The sequence below is a fragment of the Bombyx mori genome, chromosome 2, assembly GCF_030269925.1.
Source record: "Bombyx mori chromosome 2, ASM3026992v2".
Taxonomy (NCBI): Eukaryota; Metazoa; Arthropoda; class Insecta; order Lepidoptera; family Bombycidae; genus Bombyx; species Bombyx mori.
The window spans coordinates 5,729,773-5,753,468 of NC_085108.1; the positions used below are offsets into that span (position 1 = coordinate 5,729,773).

Sequence of the window (23,696 nt, forward strand, 5' to 3'; positions counted from 1 at the left end):
TATATATCTACAAACGCATATAGTATATTTTTATCCGGTTAACGAAACCCGACATCGTGTTGAATACAAATATTGTTTTTTGTCGACATGTCATCATAATATTATTCTCGATTTCATATTCCTTAAAATTACTCATTGTATTTTTACTTTTCTTATTTCATGATTTTGTTAACTATTCATACCCGATCCTGCGGACCGAATGGTAAACAGTCGATGTCGCCTTAAACACGTCATTACGGATCCTCCCGATCCATTAACGGTGCTTTTAGATACCTCAAGCACCGGTCACCGTCCTCGTCGAACCCGTCGTTTGAGACGAAGGGCTCGACGAGTCAATTAACCCATAGACGCAGCCCATTGAGTTTCTTGCCGGATCTTCTTAGTGGGTCGCATACCCGATCCGATAGTAGATTCTGCGAAGCACTGCTCTTGCTAGGGTCAGTGTTAGCAACACTCCGGGTTTGAGCCCCGTGAGCTCACCTACACGTTAGGGCGAAGCTGAAAGAGCCTCTCAAGCATAGGTAGGAAAAAAGTCAACTATTGCACTGTCGATTGCACCTATAATTGAGGTGACATCTGTCAGAAGCGTTCGCCTGTAATGTAACATGTTCAGATTCGAACATTAACTCACTGAGAATAAACAGTATTACAATACGTAACCCATAATGAAACGATTAGTAACATCAATGTACACCGTTCCCAATCCACTTGCATTAGGGCGGTTCGGAACAGATTGTAACACCAATAGCTTCTTTTACATTTTTTGGCGTTAAAAATATAATAATGTTCCGATCAATTCCAGATATTCGAAACCAAATCTGATTACTCCCGGTGAAGGTCATTTGGATATTATTTTAGGATTGAAGGATTACTGGTGACCCAGAGGCCTTTCCAGTTCCACCAGGGCAGGTGGGCGAGCAAAGGCTCAGCCAGGAGCGGTGGGGTTTGCTAAAAGCTGCCCGAGCGCCTCCGAAGGAGACCTAACAACTCAAGAGCACAAGTTTCGCGAATTAACTTAGATATTTCTGGAGCAGAATGGAACAGCAACCTAATCACTCTTATTCACCGTGTTCTTCCACCAACAATAACCGCCCAACAAAAAACCAGTTGGGCTGTGAGGTTCTCTTCTTGGATGTTCGCTTATTGCTAAGTGTGATAGATAATACGATGTGGTAATTACTATCTTGAGCGTGTGCCAAAAGTTTAGTACGACCAATCATAAAGCTTGATTGATTACTTTTCGTAAAGATATTGCAAGTCTTGGTTGGTTGGAGAGGCACACGGATCATCACAGATGTCGACACAGTTCTGACTGTGTTTAACGCAACGTAAATACGTTATAATCAAGCATATCAGAATCCTGAGAGGGATTATTAAGAAACAATTTTTTTTTGTTTTTCAATTCAAACATAATCAATAAAGGTTTTCGCGCTTTCGATAAACATTAGTCATATACATTCCAAATTTATACGAGGTAGAACCTGTTAGACTAACTACCTATTAAAATTAAATAAGCTTGTTACAAATTTACCATCGTTGTGACGACATGGTCATTACACAATTAAGCTCCTAAATATTTTAACTATGTCTAGAGTACCAATTATTTAGTTCAAGTTGTGATTATTCGCGTAACACGTAGGTGTAGTATTTAGAGCCACTCCAAGAGCTTCGTTAGCGGTTTACTGGTGGCAGGAGCTCTTGTGAGTCCGCCCGGGTAGGCCTGCCACCACCCTGCCTATTTCTGCCGTGAAGCAGCAATGCGTTTCGGCTTGAAGGGTGGGGCAGCCGTTGTAACTATACTCGAGACCTTAGAACTTATATCTCAAGGTGGGTGGCGCATTTACGTTGTAGATGTCTATGGGCTCCAGTAACCACTTAACACCAGGTGCTCTGTGAGCACGTCAACCCATCTAAGCAATAAAAAAAAAAAAAAATGCGTCAATGTATGAGAGTGGTTCAGCACGAAACACAAAAACTCAAAGTAATTGAAGGTATGATCGACTATAGTAAAATTGGGCAGTTATCTAATCCACTGAGTAGATTCTAGTGGAACAAGCCCTATATAAATAACATCATGGACCCAATGATGGTCATGCCCGATATACCATTATAGAAGTTCACTAGTTTATCAAAACAGATACTTAAAATATATCTTATCAGTAATGTGTTTGTGAATGGTCTAAAAATAATAATGTTGTCTGACAGTTGTAGTTAATAATAAGAAATTCTCATAAAAAACTTTTGCCTCGCACAAACATAATACTAAATTCTAATATAATATCTAACTCATACGAAAACAAAGTTTAAGGTCATTTTTTACCTTTACTAAAAACTCTTAGGCACCTACATTAATGATGAGAAAACACAAAACAGTAATATTAATACAATAAACAATAATTTCTCTCACTTCACTCTACTGGGTAGCGTGTCAGTGCTTCATATTTTATTACCATTTGGTAATAGTAATAACAACTTTAGATAAGGATCAAGTTACAGAAGCGAAGCAAGTCCTGCTACAGCAAACCAATAAAAACATACAAAACTAAATGATGTTTAAAAGAAATAACTTTTTAAACACAACTAATATGTATAATAACTAATATAATATTATACAAAGTGGTTTATAGTTTTGTTAAGGTAAATTGAGAATTATTTTTTACATTTGCAACTAAAACAAACAAGTGAATAATATTTTTGTCATATATAACGAAGTTAATCTCTTGCTCTAGTAATAGCATACTTACACATAGAAATGCAAATTCGACAATTTAGTCAGGAGGTCTTAATATTGAGTCTTATAAGCATTTGTACCGATATTGTCTTCTTCTAACCCTTATCACACTATGTATGGTTGGTGGAGCATGCTCCCTTTTTCCATTCAGGCTTATTGTATGTCATCTCTGCACTGTCAACCTTCTCTCACGGATCCTCTTTTATACAGTCCGTGTAAGTATTTTGAGGATGTCCCTCCTCACAACTAACATCAAGCCCAGTCATTTTGGCATAAGTATTATTATTAAATTCCAAATTAATAGCGGCTTACTCTTTAAGCAATTAATAATTCCAAATTTACAAATAGATCACAACAAAAGTAAGGTGAACATATTTTAGTATGAAAAACTGCTGTTAGGTAATCATTCCTTTAGAAAAGAATTTTAAGGCAAATGACAGTAGTCACTACAAATTATCGCTAACTGTGAAATATAATTTCCCTATCCACCTTGAGTAAAGGTGAAGTCTGATTAGATATCAACTTTTTATAAATATATCTTAAATATATACAGTTAAATATACTGATTTTGTTCTGAGATAAGTCTTGAACAATTGGTAATGTAGTATGTAAATCAGGGAGGAATTACTTCTTACAGATAGTAGAGTATTCGGTTTGAAACTCAGTTCAATATTGGTTTCACGAAAATGGTAGAATCAAAATAAAAAATTGAAATGAAATCATCATCTTTGTGTGTAATCTCAAATGAATTAGATGAAGAATTAAAATTGAAAAAGTGTTCACAATGTCAAAAGACATTTTTTAATTATAAAGAAACGTATAATAAAATTGGGTTAAATAAATCAATTCAACCGGTATATTTCATTTCATTATATTTACATTAGAATTATGTAGTCATAAGTTTCAAAACTTAAAATTCATTTCGCCGCGTATGTACCGGCATTGTACTTGTTTGTAAACAAATAACATATGATCTAATGATCACACTTTTTAGATGAAAATCAGGTTATTTCAAAATGATTTTAGGCTGCTAATACTAATAAAACGAGCCGTTTTCACTTAGTACCGCGCTGATATCTCGTCTCAGCAAATTACGGGACTTTGCGAACATCAACGAAAACACCATGAGGCGAATACGCGCCAAATTATAATCAACAAATATTAAGCACGTGTTGTGCGTCGTTCAATATTTATAATGATTTTAAATAACTATTTGTTCATCCAGTTTAGAATGTTCAATCCCAAACATTAAGGTATAGGAGAAATGAGAAATTGAAATATTAATTTTTAGGAAATAATTACGCCTCTAGCGGTGGAAACAAGAAACATAAATGTAATGGCCGACACACAGTAGTTTCGATGACTTAACATCTAAATGCGCATAATACTTACACTTTCCTCTTCTTTTTCCATTCCAGAGGGCATTTGAGGTACTGCACGATTAATCGCCGAGTAGTCCGGTAGGTCCGGAAGCTCCTCGGCGAGGTATATAGGCATTGGTTTCGACGCATCTAGGGCCCTCGCCCTAAACGAGAGCTTCGACATTTTGTTGACAGAACAAAACACGCTAGCGTCGACACAAAAATGCACTAATTAAACACTTTGTAGCTCCTCCAGGAGGTCTCAAAGGACCTTAAACTGCACTTTACACACTCTAGTTCGTTCCCATGGTTAATTTTTGCACGCACTCAGTCACAATTAATGAAAAACAACAACGAAACTTTGCAAATTGAGCGTACTTTACGGAAAGCCATCATGGCGGCTTTCCATTTGGCGGACGACCATGATCAACTTCCACCTCGGACGCCGTGCGCGGGAAGGAAACACGCGGGGACCATTCGAAACATTTTAATACTTTTAATCGTATTATCATTAAAAAAGTAATATGATATGACAGTTTTATTGTAAATAATAAACAATATTTACTTAAGTATAAAACTCATTTAATATCGCCAAACTTGATTATTCTTTATTAAATAAATGCGAGAACGACTCGAAGTCCACAGTAATGCCATAGACAATTTAATACATTTCTTTTTAGGGCTTGGCTTTGATGGATTTTAAATTTTAAGTTGTTATTTTATGTTTACATAATTGTGCATTTCGATATATAATTTCCAGTACATATTTATCAGGTTAAACAATTAATATAACACAATCAATTTTTATTTTTATTTTATTGGCCCCACCCATAAAGCAAAGAGTTCTATGTCTAATTTCTGTCAGTTGCTGTTAAGCTAGTGCATTTGATTTACCTACCTATACTAATCCTACTATTTTTTTATACTTATTGCTAACTCTCGAGTTAAAAAAGTTTAAATTACAATCTATTACGCATTCATCACTTCTGATGGTTTAATGCTGTATGTTTCCAATACGCGTCTGGGTCGGGCCGAATCGACACTAATGTTAAATAAATAAAAAGTATAAGATACTTCATACTGAAATTGTGTTTTACAACCGACATACTGAGTACTTAAAATAGTAAATAAATGCTCTTTCCTTGGCTTACATTTTATTTTTTGCATTTAGTTGTCTTTTACATCATGTCATAATAGTGGAAACAAATTAAAACTTGGAAGCTGTTATTAATACATAATTAAATCAGTAATTTTAAATTTATTTTAGATAGCCGTGGGTAGATACTTTTTTATTTATTTATATTTCTTTTTGAATTGAATGCATTGTATTGTTTGCGTGTGACGAGTAACATTTGTTACCATCAAGATCGCCTATTAATATTTGGTAACATTTAAGTAAGTACAATTGTTAAAAAAATTTACATATGTCAAAAGTAAGCAATTTTTTGCATACGTTGGTATATAGGTCAAAGAAGAATAACTTCTTGCGTGCGTATATAGTTTAATACATGGTATTTATTCGATTTAACGGTTGACGAAAATTTCTATCCTAAAATTTTTAACATAAATTTAAAAGTATATATTTCTAAAATACTATTAATAGGAATTACATTTTAAGGAAGTCCTTACAAAAGGAACGAAGAATTTAAAAAAGTGACCACCAAAATGCAACAATAGTTCAGTACTTATCGGGTAGAGCTAATTGCATTCCGCGTCATGATAATCGCCTTATCGTTCGCCGCTGACTACTCCTCGAATCCTGATCACGCAGGAGCCAGTCACCGTCGACGCCCTAGACACATCCTTACGGATCCATCAGATTCAATAACCTTTGCATTAGACGCCTTCAGCTCTAACACTGTGAGCAGGCTTAGGGACCCCGGTAACCGTATTCGACGAATTCGTAATCCTTCAATCATAAAAAAAAAATTGCAGTCTGATCTATACACTAGGTTTTTTTTTTGAATGAACGGAAGGTACGACTGAAAATATACGTTAATACTTTACTTTAAATATTAGTTTTAAAAAAAAAAAATGTTGAAAAATTATAGAGTAAGTACATATGAATTACGAAACGCAAAAAAAAAATTCCCAATGACACGGGTGAATGAAGTTAGCCCCTCAAAAAAATTTTTTTTTCCTGTTTTCTACTTATTTTCTATTAATTCGTTTGTTCATCATTTGTTCTTGATTGTTCATTGTTAATAATTGTTTGTTCCCCATTTATTTATTTTAAAAAAAATATTAAAAATATATCTAAAAGTTAGCCCCTCGATTGCAATTTTTAATATTTTTTCGTCCTTAATTACTCGTAAATATTCATTTTCGATTGTTCTTATATAAAATACGTTTGTTCTCTTTCGAAATTACTCATTTTTTGTTTAATTAATTGTATTAGTTGAATAAATGTATACAAAATATGTGTACTGCGCATGCCATAAGTGTATAATCTATGGCGCATGCGTCAACTATAATGCCTAAACTTTCTACGCGGTTTTAATCGTGAAAAAAAAACAATTATAAATCCTGAAGGATCAATTAATTGGTATACAGTTTAATTAAAAAAATTTAAAAAATAAATAAATAAAATAATGTGCATTCGCGTAAAGTTAGCCCAAATACATTTTTTCCATCCTCCTATATACCTATCGCTATGAAGGTATAAAAAAGATAGGTTAAGAGTTCACATAGGTAATATAAACAAATAAGTAAATATGTTCATTATTTATCTTTCAAGAGATAATGTAGGTATACATTATAATAACATTTTGACACAGTCGAAATTATATTCCTAACATTAGTAAAATAACATTTTAATATATTTTTTGTAGGTTATGTATTGAAATTGTTGGAAAATTATTTCATGTTTTAGCTGGAAAACTACATGGAGAATTATATGCAATACAAGATAATGAGCTCCATCAAATGAATTCGAATGAAACCAAACTGTTTACCATCCAAATTCGATTGTCGGGCAGATAGAAAACGAAAATTCACTCATAGTGAACCTCGGCCTGCATTTGTGAAACGGCAAAGACTCACTATTATCAAGGAAATTGAAGAGACGACTAAAAATGAGATGTGTCGTATTATTATACCTTTGGCATCTTGTAGTCAAGGTAGGTGTAACTGTCAATAATTAGTTACACTCACAGATCTCCTAATCAAATAACAATATCAGAAAAAATGAGAATAGTTAGTTAGTTAGTGGAAGTAGCCAAAATGGGCAAGTGGATCTCAGTTCCTATTACATAAGGTACTAGGAAGTTTGTGAAAATGAAAATTTATCACAGTGTAATATCACTTACTTACTTTAACAGTGAAGGAAAACATTGTGATGAAACCTGCACACCTAAATGTTCTTAGGATTTTCTTAGGTGTGTAATCCACCAACCAGCACTAGGCCAGCGTGGTGGACTAAGGCCTAAAAACCCTCTCAATGGTAGTGAAGGCCAGTGTCCAGCAAGGGTATATATTATATGGGCTGATGATGATGACTAGGAAGTTAAATACTACTACTACTACTATGACAGTACACATATAATCCTATATATTTACAAACTATACGTTTGTTGGAAATTGCTAACATTATTTCATATTTCCAGATGTCCAGCCACTTGAAAATAGGTGTAGTAATGACAAAGCTATCCAAGTAGCTCCAGCACAGGAACACAAAGGCAAGGCAAGTGTGTATTGCCACATCACCCCTTAATATATCTGAAGCAAGTATAAGTAAACAATCAGAACCAGCAAAAAAAAAAACTGTTGTTCCTGAGGACAAATTTGACAGTGATGAGTCAAATGCACCAGCAACAGAAGGATCAACTGTTGACTATGGGTTATAGAAGAAGAAGATTAATTCATATTTATTTAAATTAATATTAATGAATATTAATTTAAATTATCGTGCAAAATTCGTGGTCAAAACATATGTGTATTTTATAAATAAATATTCATTCTCAGTATTAATGTTGTTTTAATCATCGATTGAAAAATTGGTTCTTAATGAATTTAGTTGGAGCTAAATGCTGCTTGGAGCTTAATACTTTCGAATAACATAAACACGTGACTTTAAGCATAAACATATTTTTTAGGTAAATACTTTATTTAGCTTTGCTGGATTTATCCAAGATTTCGACATACCAAAATTTCATACAGGAACGACAGATAGATAGCTATCTGATTGAATACCCTTGTAGAATTGAGCTTCGAAGAAAAGTTTATTCTTATTCTTTATTAGACTTTATTCTAGTTGCAGTGTCGGTTAGAGAAGCTTGCACAGATACTGCATGGAATAAATAGTCATTATAATTATAAAATATATTTCTGTTTACATACCATACAATTTTCATAGTTCAAATATGAATTTGGATTGATATGAATTTATTTCGATTATCAAAATAATTTGTATTAAACATTTATATTTCCTCAAAATTTCTATTTTTATAATAATGACTGTGACCACCCCATAAATCACAAAATTAAAAATATTAAAGATAACTTATTTTTAAATCATATATTAAAAATTATAAACAGATCGCGAATTAAAATATTATATTATGCCTATCATTCTTAAATAATTCAGTAATGAATTTTCGCATCGCCGCGCCGTATATAATTAATATGAATAATAGGGTATTGCCCACTGTGCTAAAAAAAACATAAATTATGTTTTTTTGATAGATCTACAAACAAGCAAGTGAGTAATGCTATGTTACCATAAATAAAAAGGCAAAAAAAAATTAAAGAAAGATATTATGCACAAGTTCAAATGCATATGTATTGTGCTAAAAGTAAAACTTGCTACTTTTGTGTAGCATCCAGCAACTTTGAAAAAACTAATCAGGTCACTATAATTAGTAGGTATTGATTTTGATTCCGAGTAAGTTGCACAGTTGTTAGATAATGTAGTTTCTTTTTGGAAGAATAACAATTTTCTAATCTTACACAAAAATGTAATGTTAAATATTTAAAAAAAACTTTATACCTATTTTCCTTTTAGGGAGTCGTCGTGGCCTAAAGGTTAAGACGTCCGGTGCATTCGTATCGAGCGATGCACTGGTGTTCGAATCTCGCTGGCGGGTACCAATTTTTCTAATGAAATACGTTCAACGTCAACAAATGTTCACGATTGACTTCCACGATGAAGGAATAACATCGTGCAATAAAAATCAAACCCGCAAAATTATCATTTGCGTAATTACTGGTGGTAGGACCTCTTGTGAGTCCGCACGGGTAGGTACTACCGCCCCGCTTATTTCTGCCGTGAAGCAGTAATGCGTTTCGGTTTGAAGGGTGGGGCAGCCGTTGTGACTATACTGAGACCTTAGAACTATATCTCAAGGTGTGTGGCGCATTTACGTTGTAGATGTCTATGGGCTCCAGTAACCACTTAACACCAGGTGGGCTGTGAGCTCGTCCACACATCTAAGCAATAAAAAAAAAAAAAAAAATAGGGAGTACAAAATATTGATGTGTACAAAGTGAATGTGATTTAATAAAAATAATATTTCAATTTAAATTATGTTTTATTAAAAATTATTCTTAACATACAGGTACAAAGGTTACATAACATTAATATTTATTCCTTTTCATATATATAAGCCCATATTTAGCACATTTGTGGAAAACAGAATCAAAATAATAATGAGTTGCTAGCCATAGAAGACCAGCATAAAAGTCTTATTAAAATCTGTTCAGTAGTTTTTGAATGAAGAGTGAAAATACTTACAAAACTTCCTATTTATAAGTAAGGATTACTTATTTAATTAAAGAGTTTTGTAGGTGGCAAACTATCTAAAAACCTTCTATTTTCCACCAAGTTGACATCAATTATCCTTCCTGCATATATATTTATTGTATTGTTTTTTTTATAGTCTAACAAGGGGTGATATTACATTTGCAATTTCTGGGAGTTTGTTGAAAAATATATTGCTTGCTTGACTTACAGATAAATCGAAATCATCAGCCAATTGAGAGAATGTTCTATTTAATGTTATTCTCATCAGACATAATATAATATTTTGTTCAGAAACATTTGTATGTTTCTCAATCAAGCCTATTATGAAACATAATTCTTGTGGAAGACCAATATATAAACGTTGTTTATTTTTCACTTTAGATAAAGTTGTTAACACATTCATTTTTTCAACTTTTTAGTCTTCTTGAGAGCTATAGTCTGAAGTGCACAAGTCTTTGATGGAGTGGAGATATAGAGAGATAACTCATAGTCAACAGTTGATCCTTCTGTTGCTGGTGCATTTGACTCATCACTGTCAAATTTGTCCTCAGGAACAACAGTTTTTTTTTTGCTGGTTCTGATTGTTTACTTATACTTGCTTCAGATATATTAAGGGGTGATGTGGCAATACACACTCGCCTTGCCTTTGTGTTCCTGTGCTGGAGCTACTTGGATAGCTTTGTCATTACTACACCTATTTTCAAGTGGCTGGACAGCTGGAAATATGAAATAATGTTAGCAATTTCCAACAAACGTATAGTTTGTAAATATATAGGATTATATGTGTACTGTCGTAGTAGTAGTAGTAGTAGTATTTAACTTCCTAGTCATCATCATCAGCCCATATAATATATACCCTTGCTGGACACTGGCCTTCACTACCATTGAGAGGGTTTTTAGGCCTTAGTCCACCACGCTGGCCTAGTGCTGGTTGGTGGATTACACACCTAAGAAAATCCTAAGAACATTTAGGTGTGCAGGTTTCATCACAATGTTTTCCTTCACTGTTAAAGTAAGTAAGTGATATTACACTGTGATAAATTTTCATTTTCACAAACTTCCTAGTACCTTATGTAATAGGAACTGAGATCCACTTGCCCATTTTGGCTACTTCCACTAACTAACTAACTATTCTCATTTTTTCTGATATTGTTATTTGATTAGGAGATCTGTGAGTGTAACTAATTATTGACAGTTACACCTACCTTGACTACAAGATGCCAAAGGTATAATAATACGACACATCTCATTTTTAGTCGTCTCTTCAATTTCCTTGATAATAGTGAGTCTTTGCCGTTTCACAAATGCAGGCCGAGGTTCACTATGAGTGAATTTTCGTTTTCTATCTGCCCGACAATCGAATTTGGATGGTAAACAGTTTGGTTTCATTCGAATTCATTTGATGGAGCTCATTATCTTGTATTGCATATAATTCTCCATGTAGTTTTCCAGCTAAAACATGAAATAATTTTCCAACAATTTCAATACATAATCTATAAAAAAAATATTAAAATGTTATTTTACTAATGTTAGGAATATAATTTCGACTGTGTCAAAATGTTATTATAATGTATACCTACATTATCTCTTGAAAGATAAATAATGAACATATTTACTTATTTGTTTATATTACCTATGTGAACCCTTAACCTATCTTTTTTATACCTTCATAGCGATAGGTATATAGGAGGATGGAAAAAATGTATTTGGGCTAACTTTACGCGAATGCACATTATTTTATTTATTTATTTTTTAATTTTTTTAATTAAACTGTATACCAATTAATTGATCCTTCAGGATTTATAATTGTTTTTTTTTCACGATTAAAACCGCGTAGAAAGTTTAGGCATTATAGTTGACGCATGCGCCATAGATTATACACTTATGGCATGCGCAGTACACATATTTTGTATACATTTATTCAACTAATACAATTAATTAAACAAAAAATGAGTAATTTCGAAAGAGAACAAACGTATTTTATATAAGAACAATCGAAAATGAATATTTACGAGTAATTAAGGACGAAAAAATATTAAAAATTGCAATCGAGGGGCTAACTTTTAGATATATTTTTAATATTTTTTTTAAAATAAATAAATGGGGAACAAACAATTATTAACAATGAACAATCAAGAACAAATGATGAACAAACGAATTAATAGAAAATAAGTAGAAAACAGGAAAAAAAAATTTTTTTGAGGGGCTAACTTCATTCACCTCAATGACACTATTATTTTGGCTCTATTCTCAAATTTAGGAATTTAGCTACAGTAACGCCATCTTTAATTCGTTACTTAACATTTTCTGACAGATTTGAGTTGTACTGTTTTCGCCTACCTTTATGTTGAAAATATTTAGGAAATAAAAATATCCACTTCTTTTCTTTGTTTATGATGTTTAAGTCGAATTCCCTTATTTTTATTTATAAGAAAGTATTTACTATAAAAAAAACACTTTTCAATTAAACAATAATTTATTCAGAAAAAAAAGAGTAAATGGACAAGTTAAAAATACGATTTACATAGTTAATGCTTTGAGTATCATAATTCATTAAATTTGTAATAATCATTAAAAAAACCATACATTTTTACAAACATCCGTCAATACAAACATTACAATAATATATCACTGGACATTCACACAAGAAATGGATAAACATGAAATTTTGACATTCATTTTATTCATTATTCATTCTTTATATTCTCACAAAGTTCTTTACAACCAAACAATACATATCAAATTGTTTCTCATTTACTTTCAGTTAATAATGAAATATTGCAGTCTGCGCTAATGTTACCAGAATTTTTCTTTACTTAATTTTAATTATTACACAATTTAAGAAAATCTGATTCGCGTTTTTATTCAATAGAGCATATCCTATACTAAGTTAATTTAAAATAAATATACAATGCTTTTAATAGGAAAATTCGGATTTAGATCTGTCATTTTTATTTTCTCCATTATTAACGCAATGGCGTCTCTATTTAATTAATTATTTTTTAAATAATCTTATACGTTTCAAAGCGATTTTTATATATATGTGTATATTTATTTAATGCATAATAATCCTGTACCTTATGATATATGGATACTATGTTACAATGTGAGCTTTGTAATAAATTGTTTTAGCATATAATTGTAGGTATACAACTTTCAGATTCATCAAATTCATAGTGATTGAATTAATTTTGTCAGACAATAATTTTTCGAACACGTAATTGATAAGGTTGCTTCGAAAAAATCGAAATAAGCCCTTTCTGTACTAAAATCCTGAATAGTCTTTTAAAGGGAACAATATCTTGAGAAGAAATTTAAAACATTAGAAAATGCATGAAATTTGTATGTAACCTTTGCAAAATCTGTTTGTAATGTAACCGAGAAAGTAAATTTCTTAGTAACTAATCAAGCTATGTTCTCTTTAAAAATATTTTAAATTTTATTTGATTATTATTGTGTTCTATATAGTTAGTGCAATCAGCTTTGCTCAGTAGCACTAGTGCAGTCCCCCGTCGGCGCCTGTGTCTTGGGTGTTTTTCCGACAAAGATTTCCACTTCCTGTAACAATCGATTGTAAATTAGTATATCTTATGTGATTACTGTTATCACCGCAGCACTTAGAAACAGTGAGCCATCTCTTGACAAAGAGAAGCACTTAATAGTGCAGACGGACAACAATTAACGCCATTTATTAAGGAGCAGATGACATCGCGAGAGCATCGGTATCGCAGGATCCGACTGATGCATGACCACGACCACTCTGTCAAGAGTGTACGAATAGGAAGATGACATAGAGCCACGGAGTTCCAGTGTGGGGTCTGGCGTATATATTCCAATGTGTAGGAGAACTTTTTTTTTTTTATTGCTTAGATGAGTGAACGAGCTCACAGCCCACCTGGTAAATACGCCACGCACCTTGAGATATAAGTTCGAAGTATAGTTACAACGGCTGCCCCGCCCTTCAAACCGAAACGCGACACGACAGAAATAGGCGGGGAGGTGGTACCTACCCGCGCGGACTCACAAGAGGTCCTACCACCAGTAAAGAAAAACCAAATTCATTATTTTATTCGGCTATGTATCACTATTTATTTATTCAACTTAATGCACAATAGTACAGTGGCGGACTTAATGGCTAAGGCATTCTCTACCAGTCCCTCCAAAGCGAGGGCACATAGAATAGTAGTAGTTCTATTTTTCCAAATGAAAAGACAAAGGTATCATACCATACAGCCTAATCTCTGGTAATTTTTTCTTCTTACATCACTACACAGTATAAAACAAAGTCACTTTCTCTGTCCTTATATCCCTATGTATGCTTAAATCTTTAAAACTACGCAACGGATTTTGATGCGGTTTTTTTAATAGATAGAGCGATTGAAGAGGAAGGTTTATATGTATAATAACATCCATTAAATAGTGGAGAAATCAATAATAAATTACAGTTTCCGAAGCGAAGCGAGGTGGGTCGCTAGTTCTGTTATAATATAAAAAATGATATGAAGTTGTGACGTATTATGAGGAAATTTATTTCGGTGCTGTAAGTATACTAGTGTAGATAGTCGCGCATATTAAGTTATTAAGAAGGCGGTCCAAATTGTTCAAGAGGCTTGCGCATTCAGGTCGCTATAGCACACATCCCCGTGGTCAATTATAGGAAGGATTAAAGTTTGTACAGGAATCGTCTTTTTCTTCAATGGAATAGAGTCCTTAAAGCGATTCGGTAACCTTAACACTAATGTTCAATACTTGGAGCTTCCAATCGACACCGTGATGGCAGCATAAAAGAAATTTACTTTCGCGGACAGATGAGCAGTCAGTCCAACGGATGGTAACTAGTCGCCCATGGACGTCAGCAGTGCCAGGGGCAGCATACTGAGGACTCTCCCCAACTCGTTTAGAAGAAGCTAATTAGTCGAGTAACTAATTATATTCCGATATTTTTTTGATCAAATCTGTACTATATAGATGTTAAATTAGCCCAATCTCGAAGGAACTAAATAGGCGATGGTTTTATTTTTATTTTTTATTGCTTAGATGGATGGACGAGCTCACAGCCCACCTGGTGTTAAGTGGTTACTGGAGCCCTTAGACATCTACAACGTAAATGCGCCACCCACTTCGAGATATAAGTTCTAAGGTCTCAGTATAGTTATAACGGCTGCTACACCCTTCAAACCGAAGCTCATTACTGTTTCACGGCAGAAATAGGCAGAGTGGTGGTACCTACCCGTGCGGACTCACAAGAGGTCCTACCACCAGTAATTACGCAAATTATAATTTTGCGGGTTTGGTTTTTATTACACGATATTACTCCTTCACCGTGGAAGTCAATCGTGAATAGACGTTCATGGACGACCTCATATGAAGTTCTTACCGGAGCCCATGGACACTTTGCGACATGAGGTCTAGTCTCAAATCGCCTTTTCGCATTAAAAGTGTACAATTTCCAAAAATATTCAAAATTGAGCTAATATGCGTAAACAATTGGTATCACCAGTATTTTTTTCATAAATACTGTCATAAATAGTTTAGTAGTTTAGTTTTAGTTTTTTTTTTTAGTTTACTTTTGTTTTGACTACTGTTAACAAAATTAATACACAATTTTATCTTACTTTAAAAGACAGATAATGTAACTGGTAGAAAAATAAAAAAAATAAATGTTGCAAATATGTTCATTAACCCTTCGACTGCCATGTAGGTCACCGGTACCCTACGTGGCGCACTCAAGTAATTATGTCGATTTCTGTATGTATGTTTTAATATTTTAGGTATCTTTGAAATAGATTCGTACTCAGTATGTTTGGATTCGTCTTTCCTAGTATCTACTAGATATTTCGGCGCCTTGATAATCGAAATCGATTAATTACTTGAGTGCGCCGCGTAAGGTACCAGTGACCTACATGGCATTTAATGTGTTAATAAAAATATCACATGTTAAATATTTAAAACACTCTCCTGTAAAATTAGTAAGTTTTGTTTGAGATTATACAGTTTTAATGCGAGAAGACGATATAATATGTATTGTATACTTCGCTACTAAAATGGACTGCTGTAGTGAACATTACGTAGCGATGGGCGGTGCAGTTACCTGACTGCCTTCGACGGGCACGTCGCTTTGGCTCTGGCTCGCGGAGGTGGAGGCTCGGGCCGCCAGTTGACGCTCGCGGGCGACGCGCCTGCAACAGAGAAAAAGAGTTTGAAACATTATATTGTTATACTTTTTTTTTAATTGCTTAGATGTGTGGACGAACTCACAGCCCACCTGGTTGTTAAGCGTAAATGCGCCATCCTTGAGATATAAGTTCTAAGGTCTCAGTATAGTTACAACGGCTGCCCTTCAAACCGAAATTACTGCTTCACGGCAGAAATAGGCAAAGTGGTGGTACCTACCCGCGCAGACTCACAAGAGGTCTTACCACCAATAAGAGTAAGTAAGGTTTTAAGTTCTTGTATTCAAATTTCAACTCTTTATCCACTGAGTTTCTCGCCGGATCTTCTCAGTGAGTCGCGATTTCGATCAAGTAATAAATTCAGGGAAACACTACTAGGGTTAATGTTAGCAAATTCTTTCAGGTTGAGCACGTGAGCTCACCTACCAGCCATAGCGTAGTTGAAATAGCGCCTTAAGACTACCAGCAAATAGGTAAAGAAAAAAAAGGTGTCATATGTACACCTTGGCGGTAGTTTAACATTATTTTAATATTTTTTTTATTGCCTTTTTAGGCAGACGAGCATACGGCCCACCTTAAAAGGTGAATGGTTACTGTCGCCCATGGACTTCAGCAATGCCAGGGGCAGAGCCAAGCCGCTGCCTACCGCTTAATACTCTCCGCAAGCCTCGTTTGAAGAAGGACATGTCATAGCGCTCGGGAAACACCGTGGAGGGGAGCTCATTCCATAGCCGGATGGTGCGTGGCAAAAAAGACCTCTGGAAGCGCACTGTGGATGACCGCAGTGGCTCCAGGTAGTATGGATGAACAATGGTAAAAACGAGATACCGATATCAGAAATTATATAAGAAGATATATAAAAACGAGATGCCGGTATCTAAGAAGTTATACCTTCTGTGTTCAAGCATGGCCTTTCTGTCGGCCTCTCGTTTCTCGGCCGCTAGTCTCGCCTTCTCGTTGAGGGCGGCGGGCGGGGCGCGGGGGCGGGGGCGCGCCGCCGGGACGCTCGCCGGCCGGGAGGGGGGCGGGGACACCTGGAATTTATGCAATGAAACATTAAATACAGTGTCGCGAAATGTGACGAAATGACGTCATATTTAAATGGCTTATATCTGGGATTCTGATAATACGTCAACGGTAAACGACGTCGCAGCGAATGGATCATCTCTGTACGTGTTCGAAATGTACTAGTGTGTTTGTGTGACTTGTGACGTCATCATAGCACAGTCACAGGATTGAGTGACTGTCGATATTTTTTTTTGGTAATATTTCAACCTTGTTTCTTATAAGTTAAACGTATCGTAAAGGTTATAAATGGATATCAGATCTGTGGACTCTAATATCAAAGAGTTTGAACCAAGACATGATCAAATCAAATATTGTTTTGCGAGAACAACTCGAATTCTACCAGCAACGTCTTAAACAAATTGAAAAGTTATTTTTCTGATTTAACTTGGGTGGAAATAAATTAAATTAAAAATTACTGTTTTAAGTTGTTTTTTGTGTCCATGATTGTCTTTTCTCTGTAAGTATTTAGCAAAAAGAACAATTAATTGTTTCAATTTATATTTTACAACGCCTTCGCCTTATGAGGCAATCAGCTGTTTCTTTTTTCGTTAGCTGACCGACGATAACCTCAAAAAGCAGACCTTAACCTCAAGCCTCACCTCGACCCAGTTGTTCTGTTTCAGCTCGTCCAAATGCCTGTACAGGGCGTCCACGTTCCTGACCTGCAGACACACCATGTCCCAGAAGCCCTGGAGGTCTTCGACTGTGGTCGGGAAGGGCTCGTCTTGTCTCTCGTTGATATTGTTATAGCATAGTCCTGAGAAAACGTTCAATCATTTTTAGAAGTCACCGGGTCCCATAGACATTTCAGTGTTGGACTGGACGTAGAAGATCAGACGTAATATGACGTTACTGGTGGTAGGACCTCTTGTGAGTCCGCGCGGGTGGGTACCACCATCCCGCCTATTTCTGCCGTGAAGCAGTAATGCGTTTCGGTTTGAATGGTTGAGGAGCCGTTGTAACTATACTGAGACCTTAGAACTCATATCTCAAGGTGGGTGGCGGCATTTACGTTGTAGATGTCTATGGGCTCCGGTAACCGCTTAACACCAGGTGGGCTGTGAGCTCGTCCACCTATTTAAGCAATAAATAAATAAATAAAAGACGTGATATTAACAAACTCTCACATTAATATTCCATAGAAAAATTTGATGACGTCACCTGCCCTTGTGGTCTTAACTAGTAAGCTTACAGAAGGCTGGTCTAAGAAGAATTCTAGTATGCAGTGTGCTTAGTGCGAGTTTTTTGACGTTCTCAAAGTAACTCAAATTGGTATGCAGTTGGGACAGCGCCCCTAGCGGCAAACGTAAATAAACGTTCCTACTTCATACAAAAATTAGTCCATAGACATCAACGTACATGCCGCCCCCACCTCGAGACACGAGTTCCAACTCCCAGTTCTACAGAACAACGGCTGACACACTCTACAATTCAAAGGTTTTTTTTTATTGCTTAGATGAGTGGACGAGCTCACAGCCCACCTGCTGTTAAGTGGTTACTGGAGCTTATAGACATCCACAACGTAAATGCGCCACCCACCTTGAGATATAAGTTCTAAGGTTTCAGTATAGTTACAACCCTTCAAACCGAAACTCATTACTGCTTCACGGCAGAAATAGGCAGGGTCCGCGCGGACTCACAAGAGATCCTACCACCCGTAATTACGCAAATTATAATTTTGCGGGTTTAATTTTTATTACACGATGTTATTCCTTCACCGTGGAAGTTAATCGAATTCGTCTGCTTCACGACCGAAATAGGCAGGCATAGGCAATTGTACAATTTAGTGAAGAACCCGAAACAGTGTGTGAGATTTAAAAAAATATATAACGCCAGTGTACCTTCGAACTGTTGCATCTTCTGCGTGGCCAGGAGTCTGGCCTTTCCGGAGGCGGCCCGTAGCAGGCCAAGTACTTCTTCACTCACGTCTTTATCCTGAAGCACATTCGTTCGTCAATATTAATTACGTTCCAACATAACAATAGGACAGTCGACTTATAACTATCGAATTGTGACTATACTGAGATCTTAGAACTTATATCTCAAGGTGGGTGGCGCATTTACGTTGTTAATGTCTATGGGCTCCAGTAACCACTAAACGCCAGGTGGGTTGAGAGCTCGTCCACCCGTATAAGCAATAAAAAAATTAAAAAAATTGCTATAATTGTTTCATGAACTTGACTGCAGATGATTTTTCCGACATCCAACATTTTACACCACCCAGGCTATTTCTGCTGCGAAGCAGTAACGCATTCCGGTTTCAAGGTCAAGGGAGCTATTATCGACCCACATTGACATTGGCCATTAGCTCGTCCACCCATATATACAATATATATCCCCCGTCGTACGGATTTCTTTTGTTTGTTTTAAGTTTATTTTATACAAAAGTTTATGTATTTTATTTATCGATTGAGGCACTACGAAGTCTGCCGGGCCAGCTAGTAAATAATAAAAACAGGCAAACGAAAACACTTCATTTATTTGCTCGCAAAACTAATATCGGTGCAGAGAGGCGTCACAAATCCTCCATCAAGGCTTCCACAAATCGTTTATAGGACAATAGAATCTTCTAGGCTCATTAGTTACGCCATTTAAAATAAGTTTTCAAGGTTAAGTCTTCGGTTCACCGTCATGGGAACACTAAATTTATTATTCCTAAAATCCGTGCAAGATTGAGAAGAACAACTATGGTATTTGTAATTTTGTTTTACGAATTTGACAATAGTGTTTTTTTGTTATGTTTTCTGCATTTCCTTCGTGGCATGAATTTTGAATCGGACAAAAGTAATTTCAATTATTAAAAAAAAAAAAAGGTAATTTGTTTTTTTGTAATATGCACGTGATGATTATAGCAATTTCTTTAAAATTCAATCCTTTAAAAGCATAGTACAGTTGTAAAATTTAAAAAAAAAAAAAATTTTTTTTTCATCACATCAGTTAATGTTAGCTTGCACCAATATCTGACAAGGTCCAGCCTATCTTTGATGTGAAGCAAAGATTTACTGGCGGGATAGGGCGTGTTATGAGTCCGTACGGGTAGGTACCACCTCCCTGCCTAGTAGTGCCGTGAAGCAGTAATGCGTTTCGGTTTGGAGGGTGGGGCAGCCATTGTTCTTTAAAACTGAGGCTTGAACCTGACATATCAAGCTGGCTGTCGGAATTTAAGCAGTTGATTGCTATGGTCTTTGTTAACCATTTAGCACCAGGTGCTCTGTGAGCTCGTCCACCCTTATAACTCTCTCTCCCTCTCTTATTTCTCCCACACGGTGGTGGGGTCAGCTTTCCTTATTCTACTCCTCCACTTCCCTCTGTCTTCTTCCACCAATAAAATAAAAACCAATAAAAAAGGGTTCCATTTTGACGGGTGCAACAGCTGCTGTGCTACAAAACGGTGGAGACTTAAATCTCTCGTTTCAATGTGGGTGGAAGCATTCTTGACATCTATTGATTTTAATAGCCCCTTGACATAGGCTTAAATATAGATAGAACTTGTCTGCAAGAGGAGCAGAAAAAGTAATTTGCCATAATAAACCTTTTGGCAATAAATTTAAAATGTAAAAGTTGTAATTACCTGTAAATTCTCCAATTCCTTTTCAGCACTGGCAGACAATGCCAATAACCTCTCAGTCTCCTTCTTCTCGAGATCCAAAAAGTAATAGGCATCTTTGACTGCCTCCCCATTGATTTCCTTGCCGTTGACAGCATCGTTATTCAAGGAATCATCAATTTTTATCACAGATACACCGTTCGTCACCACTTCGCTGAGTTCAGTCTTCGTGTCCAGTCGTGGAATGTCTTCTTCTAATTTCTGCGGCGATAGTTCAGCTTTAACACTCTTTTTTGGTGAATGTATTGGTAATTGGGCCCGAAATTCGGGTCTCAGGTGCCTGAGCACAGGAAGAGAGACGCTAGAATCTAAATTCCCATTTGGACTAGTGTAGGCGTCATCAAAGCTCTTGTTTAGTTTCCTTACCGAGTATTCCGGACAATTTAGAGATTTCTCTGTCAATACCTTCGAATCATCGTCTTCACTTTGACTTTTCAATCTTTTCTGGTTAAAAAACCCCTGGGCTAAAGCTCCGGGGCCGTACAACCTCTCGACCCGTTGTTGAATGAAGCTTTTCATGGGACTCGTCAACTTTTCTCCATTCTCTTTCGTTATTTCGACCCTCTTCGACATCCCGTTCGACGATATCGTGTAAGATTCCGATGTAAACCTAGAGTCCTTGCCGTTACTGGTCACAGTCTTCCGGAAATTCGTCTCGGAATAGCTCGATTTGAAGGTGATCTCCTTTGCATTGTCCAATTCGTCTTTCTGATGGAGCATCGAGGTAGCAAAGTTCTTGCTCTCTGTCGATATGTAAGGGCGGCTTGTGGTCGTCATGTCGGGGCCCAGAAAATCGTCTTTCAACTGTTTGTTTTCAGCGGCCATATACACATGGAGGGTCGATGTTGCCAGCGACGGATCAGTGTGCGCCTTGGAAGGCGCTTTCGCCGTCAAATCGGTTGTATCATGAGGCCCGAAGGTGGGGACGAGCAGTTTGTTCGCGCTGACCGGCACGGGTACCAAGAGTGAATTATTTTCGCTTCTATACTGATATGTGTATGTTATCGGTCGGATTGGTGACGCTTCCCGGCTCTTGTTTATGTCTTGCCTTAGTTTCGAGTCGTAGGTCGTTAAGTTGGTATAGCCATTTACGGAACAGGCTAGGTTCAAGTAGCTTGGTTTCTTTTGGGGCAGGTCGTCTCTACGTTTGTGTTGTCCACGGGATCGATGACTTGACGAGTCGACGTGAACTTTTGGGGGTGGTTTCAGGAGATGCTCAGATTTCCTAGGAGTCGGTGTGGTCTCCTCTGGGGTCCTGATTGGGGTGACCACCGGGGTTGGGGTCAAGTAGTTTTGTTGTAGATTCGAGCCGGCCCGCTCTTGTATGCGGGATGTGAAGTCTCTCACTCGACTTGTGGTAGACGATGGAGTTAGGAGATTCAGACTACCCGATGTTGTATCTGAAAAGAGAAAAATTTATTATGTTACATTTTCAATGAAAACAATCATGAAGATGTATTTAAAATTACTAGAGGTCCCGCAGTAGTCGAAATTCGACTATAATTAATTGGAATTGTATAATAAGTTTGTACACTATTATGATTGTATTTTATACTTCTATAATCACAAATTTCGCCAAGACTACACTATAAAAAAATATTAATAAAGACAAACAATATTTAATCTATTCTCAATTTGACCACAGACGTCAAGAACAAAAGTTTGACAATAAATAATATGCATGCGTGTGTGCGTCAAATACATGGTATGTAGTGTGTGTAATGTTTTCTTTATTGATTTAATGTATCTTTTATGAATTATTTAAAAAAAAATTAGCATTGTGCACTTCTCTATATTCTCTATAAGTGTGGAAAATTACATACTCTTCCGTACGCGCAATTTTCGTAAAAAGGGATACAAAGTTTTTGCTTCACGTATTAATATATAGATCATAAGCTACCAGAAATCGGTATAAAATGTTTCCAGTAATCTACCAATAACATACAGCATGAAACAAAAAAGTTTAGCGAGGAAAACAGGAGGGCGGGTTTTAAACACTAGCATGTGGTGGTAGGGCGCCTTGCGGGCCAACACAGGTACCACCACACCACAAAAAAAAAATACAACCCTACCTAATTCTAAAGCAGTAATGTGTTTCGGTTTGAAGGGTGGGGGCAACAGCCATTGTGCTTTAAAAAGTAAGACTCAGTGAGACACAAGATGGGATACGCCGATGAGGATAATGTCTATTAGCTCTGGTGACAGCTTAATATCAGGTAGGCGTGAGTTCGCTCACCCATCTCAGCACCCTTTTCACAGAACCCAAAACTTTCACATGAGTCGTCTATTATCAAAGGTGGCAATCTGTGCATTTGGACAAAAAAAAAAATGATATGTCAATACAGATTGATTTGAATATAATCGTCTCCTTCAAAGAATACGGTTCAAAACCTGCATTAAATAAAGGTTAATAGTTAACCTGTTATTTATCTAAGATGTCGTTCCGAAGAGTTTTGTGACTGCCAATGGAATACAAAGTCAATAATTCGTTTTTCTGATTTACCAATCATTGTCCAAAAGTCAGATTGCCGCCTTTGATAATAGACGACTCACATAAGGTTCTAGGTTACTAAAATTCAAATATTTCATACACAAGTCAAATATACAATTACATATCTGGTATGTATGACATGATTTTTTTTAATACGTATAGTTACTTTCGAAATCCCTTTATGAATTTTTTTATTGCTTCGATGAATGGACGAGCTCACGGCCCACCTGATGTTAAGTGGTTACCAGACCCATAGACATCTACAACGTAAATACCGCCGCCCACCTCGAGACATGAGTTCTAAGTCTCCGTTTTTACAGTACAACGGTTACCCCGCCCTTCAAACAGAAATGCATTACTGCTTCACGGCAGAAATAGGCAGGGTGGTGGTATCTACCCGTGCGGACTCCCAAGAGGTCCTACCGCCAGTAATTACGCAAATTATAATTTTGCGGGTTTGATTTTTATTACACGGTTTTATTCCTTCACCACATACAAAAGCACCGGGTACCTTATTCTTTAGAT

The 23,696-nt window shown here is 36.1% G+C and overlaps 2 protein-coding genes and 2 long non-coding RNA genes across 8 annotated transcripts in view; 1 reads left to right on the forward strand and 3 right to left on the reverse strand.

The window, feature by feature from the left end:
- LOC101735441 (uncharacterized) overlaps positions 1-4,540 on the reverse strand; it is a 133,068-nt gene extending 128,528 nt beyond the window's left edge. The window contains exon 1 of the mRNA XM_021352672.3: positions 4,124-4,540. Within this exon, the coding sequence (XP_021208347.2) occupies positions 4,124-4,276 (153 nt within the window). The 5' untranslated portion in view covers positions 4,277-4,540. The remainder of the gene's footprint in view (positions 1-4,123) is intronic.
- Positions 4,541-6,247: 1,707 nt separating this feature from the next.
- Positions 6,248-23,696, forward strand: part of LOC134200481 (uncharacterized) — a 330,115-nt gene continuing 312,666 nt past the window's right edge. Inside the window, exons 1-3 of one of the 5 annotated variants that reach the window (XR_009975441.1) lie at positions 6,248-6,637; positions 6,924-7,211; positions 7,698-8,057. This is a non-coding gene — a long non-coding RNA (uncharacterized LOC134200481). Of the gene's footprint in view, positions 6,837-6,923; positions 7,212-7,697; positions 8,058-23,696 lie in introns of those variants that run through there. The other 4 variants (XR_009975437.1, XR_009975438.1, XR_009975440.1 and 1 more) reach the window with 4 other exon arrangements.
- LOC134200485 (uncharacterized) lies at positions 9,602-12,042 on the reverse strand. Its single transcript, XR_009975445.1, has 2 exons — positions 11,038-12,042; positions 9,602-10,548 (listed from the first exon to the last, which is right to left on the reverse strand). It is a non-coding gene; the product is annotated as an uncharacterized LOC134200485 (long non-coding RNA).
- LOC101737750 (uncharacterized) overlaps positions 12,290-23,696 on the reverse strand; it is a 51,896-nt gene continuing 40,489 nt past the window's right edge. The window contains exons 4-9 of the mRNA XM_038015055.2: positions 20,645-22,080; positions 18,915-19,008; positions 17,673-17,830; positions 16,897-17,039; positions 15,924-16,011; positions 12,290-13,390 (exon numbers count right to left, since the gene is read on the reverse strand). Coding sequence (XP_037870983.1) covers positions 13,310-13,390; positions 15,924-16,011; positions 16,897-17,039; positions 17,673-17,830; positions 18,915-19,008; positions 20,645-22,080 — 2,000 coding nt within the window. The 3' untranslated portion in view covers positions 12,290-13,309. The remainder of the gene's footprint in view (positions 13,391-15,923; positions 16,012-16,896; positions 17,040-17,672; positions 17,831-18,914; positions 19,009-20,644; positions 22,081-23,696) is intronic.